At 37.1% G+C, this 8205-nt stretch overlaps 1 protein-coding gene across 1 annotated transcript; it reads left to right on the top strand.

The window, feature by feature from the left end:
* Positions 1-2710: 2710 nt before the first annotated feature.
* On the top strand, positions 2711-5034 carry LOC117794013 (transcription factor btd). The gene is made up of 3 exons (XM_034634475.1): positions 2711-3324; positions 3464-4118; positions 4167-5034. The coding sequence occupies exons 1-3, from the start codon at positions 2711-2713 to the stop codon at positions 4782-4784; spliced, it is 1887 nt and encodes a 628-aa protein (XP_034490366.1). The 3' UTR covers positions 4785-5034.
* The last annotated feature ends 3171 nt before the right edge of the window (positions 5035-8205 follow it).

Raw genomic sequence — 8205 nt, 5'->3', positions numbered from 1 at the left:
ATAAGAAAACAACGATATATTAGCATCGAAAAATCGACTTTATGCCAAAAAAAAAACGACATCTGGACCATAGTGCACTGTGCAACGGTGGGTATGTCATAACTCTTTCGACTCGTAGAGCTCTATACATACATACATTTGCAAATTGGATTCGTTATGTTATGGTACTGAGTATGATAAAATTAATCGAATCCGCGGTTTCTCACTGCGAAACAAAAACATTGCAGCTGAGCAAGCTTTTGGAACTTAATTAAAAAAAAAAACCGCCGCATTGAGTGTTTTTTGAGCTCTTTTAATAATTTAAAAGAGTTAAATTTAGTATGTGATTTCAAAACGACTCGAAAATGACTCACGTATATTACACTAACAAACGAAATTGCAATTGATCAGGCAGACGATTTAAAAAGAGACTATTTAGGCTGTTGCTATGCAAATTACGCTCAAAAATTTAATTTAGCAGGAATCTACTAGAGTGCTCAGAGGCCAAAAGGGTTGAGCCATGATGCTCAGTGCAAGCGATTCGAGTACAATTCCAGGTAGTGTTGCATCCTTTTTTTTCTAATATTCCTTTGATAAAGATTAGAAAAATGACTCCATAATGAGTCAAAACTTATCAGAAAAATGGGTCACAAGGTTTTCTTGAAGAAAAAAGCGTTCTTACTTGCTTTTTAACTGAGCATGTAAAAATACTGTTAATATCGTATTTTCCAAGAAAATTTAAGCTTATTATAAGGCTTTATTTTTTGGGAACTACTATGCATGTAAATCTGTATGTATATCTATTTCACCCAATTCTACTGGGTTGTAACAAGGCGTAGTTACACATATACACATGCGCATTTGGACGAATATAGCTAACGGCAATGAGAAAGCGAACTCAAGGAGCAGAACCGACTTCGCAGTGGTTGTTGCTCCCTCTCTTTACTTGTACTGCGGTTGTGTCTGGCAACGCCCCTTTAAATATAGTAATTTCATTGAACCACGGTCATAAATTTATTAGTTTTTATTGATATTGTATTGATGTTTGAATTATGCGTAACGAGCTGAAGATTTCTTCCCTTAGTGTTTTACGTGGAGCCTTGCGCATTTACTTTTTGCATTTTATTTTTTACCACACATAAACACACATATGTATGTATGGTATGTATGACAGCAGATACATTTGATTAATGACAACTGAGTTGACCTAGTCAGTTCTTTCATCTTACAAAATTTGAAATATAGATGCATCGACTTTGATGTGTACGTATCGCACACCTTTGATGAAAGGTCAAATAACTGTTATGCAATACTCCGAAAACCAATAAAAAGAAATGAGTCATAACGTATCTCTTATATACATATGTACATATACATATGTATCTGAAGAACAGTTTATTGAAGTAATCTAAAAAATAACTAATTTTTATGTGTGACTTTTCGATATGACTTAAATTTTAAGTTGGAAAATAAAAATCAAACCCATGTAATATTATAGATTTGGAATTTTCAACATTTTGACACTATGGATATAACAGATTTCAGCATCAATTTTTTTTAAATACTTAAATACATGTTTCGTGATCAAGCTAGGTATGTATAAACATACATATGTATATGTAGTTTATACATATGTACAATGTACATATGTATATTTAAAGGAATATGTTGTGCTTACATAGAAACGTAGCATGATAACTAGAAACCAGAGTAAAGTAATATGAGCGACTTAAGCAAACACACACACACGCACGCACGCACACATATAATAATGCATTCACACACATAAACGTACACACACACACACACACACACACACACACTTACGAATAATGCTCACCCAATTGCTTTGACACACAAACCCACACATAGAAGTTAAAACAAAACGCCTGCGGGTCGAATAAGCAACAACATAACTGTGCAACCACACAAACTACCGAAGTGTGCGCCCAAACGGGAGAGAGTGAGATGAAGAGCGATTGTTGCGGTAATGGACCAAGCGGGCAAACGGAGGCAACAACCACCATCAAGAAAAGGCACACACTGTGTGCGATAGAAGAGAACAGCTCGATTCGCTGCATGCAGCGACGTCGCTGCCTGCTGTCGTCGTCTGTGATTCGTTTTGTACGTTGTTAGACTCTCTCGCTGCGTTTTGGAATTCAGTCGACAACAATAATTACCGGTGGTTGTATCTCGAGCGTAGCGACGACTGAGACCAAGAAAACCGAACCGACCAGCAATCAAGAAACCCGCGCGTGCTTCTCTGCCCATCAAACAGAAACACGAACGCGAACGGAAGCAGAAACTCACAGTAAAACCAAACTATAGTGTATTTGAAATATAACGAAACGAATCGAAATTCAAATAGTGTATTTGATTTGTATACCATTGTGCTAAATAAAATATTGACAATAGTGCCGATATTAACAAAATTAAAAAAAAAAAAGTGGGCAGCAACAAATTTGCTATTATATAATTATACAATAATATAATTATTCAATTGTATATGGGTTACACATATAAAATTATAAAAGTGATAAGCGTTCTATAATAACAACAAACAATATTACAAAAAGCATTAGAAAGTAACAAAGCGACATTTTGTTTGACAACAACAATCAAATATCCAAACTAAATATTTAAATAAGGGAAGTGTCCGAAAGATATTTCATCAGTAAGTCCGCATTGCAGCGGCAACGCAAAACGAAAAACAGGCAATATAATTGCCATTATGACTGACGCCGCCTGCAATTATTTGGATCACTTTGCATTGTCTCAACCGAAGACAGTGCCGCAGCCTTATCAGCAGCAGCAACATTTGCAGTTGACATCATCGTCACCAGAGCAACATGATGGTCAACAGCAGCAACCAAGGCATGATTTCATTAACGAATGCAACTCGAATGCTTCCTCTTTATTAACATTATATGCCAAACAAAAAATTGCATCAAAAGAGACAACAGCATCAATGTCAATGTCAACGTCAACATCAATATCAGCATCACACCAAGGAATGCCGCAAATGAAATTGGAAATGCAATATCCGCCGCTGGCATCATCCACTGGTAGTGCATCGCCCAACTCCAGCATATCGCAATCAGCAGCTTCCTCGGCATCGGTCTCACCCAGCATTTTTCCATCTCCAGCGCAATCGTTTGCCTCCATATCGGCTAGTCCATTGACTCCCGTAGGTGGCTCTTCCTCGGTCTCATCCTCATCATCGGCATCCGCATCGGCGGCAGTGGCAGCAGCCGCAGCAGCAGCTGCGGCTGATTTAGGTGCCGCGGCGGTGGCTAGTGCTGCTTATGGCTGGAATACGACTACCTACACTTCGCTGCCAACTAGGTAGGTACCACCCACTACATTTAACCGGCCTACATTCTTTACATATACATATATTCCCAAATGCCTCCGTGTTCCTATTTGGAGAGTTCTTTACACGCACTAAATTGCTTCGTCCGTTTACTTTACGATTCGATTGCAGAGCTCAATATCCGTATGCGCAATACGCCACCGATTACTACGGTAATGTGGCAACGGTTGGCGTGGCAGCATCGGCATCGGCCGCATGGTTCTCACATCAGGAGCGCTTGTATCAGCCGTGGTCATCACAAAGTTACCCAAGCTTTAATTTCGACGACATCGCCTTTCAGACGCAGCTCCAACGTCGTTCCGTGCGATGTACCTGTCCAAACTGCACCAACGAAATGAGCGGATTACCACCGATTGTTGGGCCTGATGAGCGTGGGCGCAAGCAGCACATCTGCCACATACCAGGCTGTGAGCGCCTTTACGGCAAAGCGTCACACCTCAAAACCCATTTACGGTGGCACACCGGCGAACGTCCGTTCCTCTGTCTCACTTGTGGAAAACGCTTTTCGCGCTCCGATGAACTTCAGCGCCATGGACGTACACACACCAACTATCGGCCATACGCCTGTCCCATTTGCTCAAAAAAGTTCTCCCGCAGCGATCATCTTAGCAAGCACAAGAAGACCCATTTCAAGGATAAAAAAAAGACTAGAAAAGCGCTGGTTGCCGAGGCCAAGTCACAGTCAACATCCATTAAGCAGGAGAGGTCGGATAAGACCACCACTAACACTAAGAAGAGCATCATCAAGAACACAACGGCGACAGCGGTAGCGACAGCGAATACGACAACGTCGATGCCTATTAGCGGAGATCAGTTGAAACAGGAGCACCCGGATGCTCCAAGTGGTTTGGGATACGCACCTTACATAAATCTTTATCAGCAATCTTCAGCAGTCTCTACTGATCTGCCACTTGTACCACCACCACCACTGTTCCAGCCGCAGCATCAGGGAGATTCTCTTAACAGAAGCAGATATGACATCTGGAATAATATCATCAGTAGCAATAGCAACGACATGAATCAAACTACCTCAGAAAATGCCATATCGGTAAGATCATTGGAAAATTCCAACAGTAACAGCAACAGTAACAGCAACAGTAACAGCAACAGTAACAGCAACAGCAACAGCAACAGCAGCAGCAGTAACCAGACGCAACACTATGCAGTGCTTGCCATGCAGAGTGAGTCACATCTGTCAACGGAGTACGGTTTAACCATGTCGGGCTTGGCAACCGGAGCGGGCAGCGATAGCAGTTGCAACATTGGTGCCATAAAGTCCGATTACGCCGGCAGCTATCCGTCAGAGTTTGCGAACACCACCGGATATGGCTATGTGCATCATCATCATGCTGCTCATACCCATGCCCATGCTCATCATCATCATCATCAAAATGCGTGGGCCGCCGCCTATCATCCACATGCAACGGCCTAGGCATAAGTTAGGATTAATAATCAAATTAATCCATGTTGTTAACACAAAAAATGTGCATTTGATTTTCATTTTATATACATTTTTTTTTTGGTAGTAAATTCGGCTGAAACCGCCATAATATTGCGTATGTTACGTATAAGTATGTATGTATATCAAGATATACAATAATTCATTCTAATCAATCACAAACGTATACCGATGTCTTCTAGTTTTTATTTTGCTAGTAAATATACAAATACAAAACATTACATTATTTACCTACAAATAAACAAATAATAAGTAAGATTATAACAAATTTTTTTTGTATAGTATAAGTTTTTTTTTTGCATGTATGTACATATTTCTTTATTAAATAATATGAAGTATATAATAAATAGTTTAAAGCCATAAAATTGTAATATATGTTAGATGTCTTTAAGATGTTTTTTTTTTTAAGAGATTAAAACGCGCGCAGAATATTGTAATAAAAAAAATAAAAAAACAGACTTTTCATTCCGTTTCGTTTCCTTTAAAAGCCATATAAGGATATATCAATTCAGGATCTATCAAATATGGTGCCTCTACCTGGGTTAAGCATAATACTAGAACTTATTATCCCATCCAGTGGCTCGCATTATATTTGCCTCGAAATCTTTTGATATACCTCTTATGAATAGCCCTTCAAGGTGTATTTAACATCCAATTTAAAATTAATTTATGATTATACATAAATACATAGTTATACTAGTCAAGATTAAAGTTTTTCAAGAAAGTGTTGTATTCAACGGCTCACTTTTGACGCGTTCTTAAAGTCAGCTGAACACCGCCGTTGCGACGAAAAGTTGAACCCGGGGCAAAGATTTTGCGGGCGGTATAAATATTTTTTAATAACTACTATTTAGATAGGTCCTGTACTGACTGCATAATTACAGAATGAAATTCAAATACATTACAGAATAAATTTAAATTCAGTTTCAGTAAATGTTTTTGATAAACATAATTTAAAAAGTTATGAACATAATGCAATGCACGTGGATGTCAAAAAAATCGCTTGTGAAATTTGATTGGATTGATTAGCAAATCCATACTTTAAAATGTCATAGAAAAGTAGTTATTTAGATATTTAATTTCGACAAAACACAGGAGTCGGTTGTTTCCTGTGAAATTTAAAATTCAACCTTTAAGAAATATCAATAACGATTGCCAAATTAGTAGAAACACAGACTAATCGATGGAATTTAATTGATGCATCTGGCAGATTTGGCTGGAGATTTTGTTTCAAATCTGAGCTTATTAGATGTATTCATTCAAATCAATGATTCAAATCATAAAATGATTCATTTCTTAAAGAGTCTGCATCACTATTTTTTTTTTTCAATGAAATGGTTGTTTAGCGCTTGAGCAAAAATTGGCCAAATTCTAAAACAAAGGTAAGGTCAGACAGGCAGAATATTTAACACAAAATCAAACGTCAGATGTTTGTACAAAATAAAACAATTTTTGTCTAAATTTTGGTCACCGGCCATACGTTAGGCAAAATTATCGAAATAGTTGGCAATGCTGATTTAGTACAAAACTCGGTTAGCATGCATACAATTTGTGAAGTGTTCACACATTTGACACAAATTAATTTTGTAACAAAATGACAACTAACTACTTTTCTCAATGCTTTGCTTGCTGCACTGTCATCGAAGAATGATGAATTCGGCAAACAATAAAATAATTTATGTTGAGAGTTTTGCTGATGCAACCATATTTGCACTCTATGCTGTCGAGGAGATTAAAAAAAATAAGCGGAAAGCAAAGAAAACTTAATATATTCAATAATTCCTGACACGGTCTGTTGTGTCATACGCTTAGGTCATAGGCTGGCTATGGACCCGCTTCGCTCTTGGTTAGATGCGGCTAGAGTCGAGTGTACTCAACCTCAGCCCAGGCACTTAGATGCCGAAGATTTCATGCCCTTGCAGAGCGCTTCATTAAATTTTCGACAATTTGTTTCAATGATAGCTATAAGATATTAATCGGATTTAAATCAACTTGGTCAGAATGAGAAATACCCAACTAGATGCATCTTATATGAGATTCTTTAAGATATTTCAAAGAACAAAATAGTTATTCGTACTAAAACTTTATTGTCGACAGATCGTTCCAATATTGGCTATACGATGTTGTGGTCCGATCCGAAACTCTAGCTGTTATAGTTTCTTAGATTAACGCAACAGACACACGTTCAGGGCTGTTGATACTGATCAAGAATATATTATATATACTCTATGGGATCCACCATATCTGTACAACCGATAAACCCCATTTTGTCAATTTATAGTCGGATCAGGATATGATCAAATATTTATTTATTTTAATTAAATATCTTGTATTCACAAGAAATTGGTTATTAATTATGCTCCAACTTGTATTTTTAATAGTAAGAAATTTTATCCAAGTCTATTCATAGTCCTCAGAACAATTTTCTATTTTCAAATTGTAAAACGTTTGCACAGTTTGTACTAGCTTTTTTTTGTAAGTACAAACGTACACAAACGATTTGTATTTAGCAAACGTGTGCTCAAACTGTGTTCAGACAAGGGCAAATACAAAGCACAAGTTAACCTTCAAAATGTGTGCAAACACATTTTCCCAAAATGTTGTATTAAAAAATTTAGGCGGTCAGACGTTTGTGACAGCATCTGTGCAAAGTTTTAGTCATTTTGCATCAAATATTTTGTGTGTCTGACCTTACCTAAGAAGAAACTTTAGTACCAAATATTATAGTCTCTAAGATGTGGGTGTTCATATGTTGATCGGACAAAGTATTTTGACAATGTTAGATCGCTTGTCGTGATAATCTAACAGAAGTTATAATTAACCAAACTATACGGAGCGCCTCGACAAACTATATGCTATAAAATAAATAAACAAAACATAAAATTAAACAGTTAAATTAAAATGTAAAGAAGATATCCTAAAAATCCCAATATCAGCCGAAATGGAATTAAATTAAACGAAACAAACTAAAATGATTAAAAACTTTTTTAAGGATGTTGAAGTGAGCGCTCCATTTTTCTTTAATTTTAATTTTTCACTTTTGTACACTTTTATTAAATTTTGTAATTTTTTTAAAGTAATTTAGCGATCTTAATTGCACACAGCTTTGTCATAATTCTTTGTCCAACCATTGAACAATGTACAGACAAACATCAAGCTGTCCGTTTGATGCAAAATCCACGTAAAATTTAAAATATATACTCGTATATATACACTGAGATTCTTCTGTAAACAATTTACTTGCATTTTGACTTCTGAGCGTCTATGTCGCCACGGGCAACATGTCAAATCTCTTTGAGAAAGGGGTAGGTAGTGCTCTGGCCAGTTAGATCATCCTCGGGACATTTTAAGGTAGTTGTCGAACTGCTCTGCGATCTCCCAAAGATATCTGTGA

The sequence above is a fragment of the Drosophila innubila genome, chromosome X, assembly GCF_004354385.1.
Source record: "Drosophila innubila isolate TH190305 chromosome X, UK_Dinn_1.0, whole genome shotgun sequence".
In the NCBI taxonomy this organism is placed as follows: domain Eukaryota; kingdom Metazoa; phylum Arthropoda; class Insecta; order Diptera; family Drosophilidae; genus Drosophila; species Drosophila innubila.
This window is presented reverse-complemented; position numbering and strand designations above follow the sequence as displayed.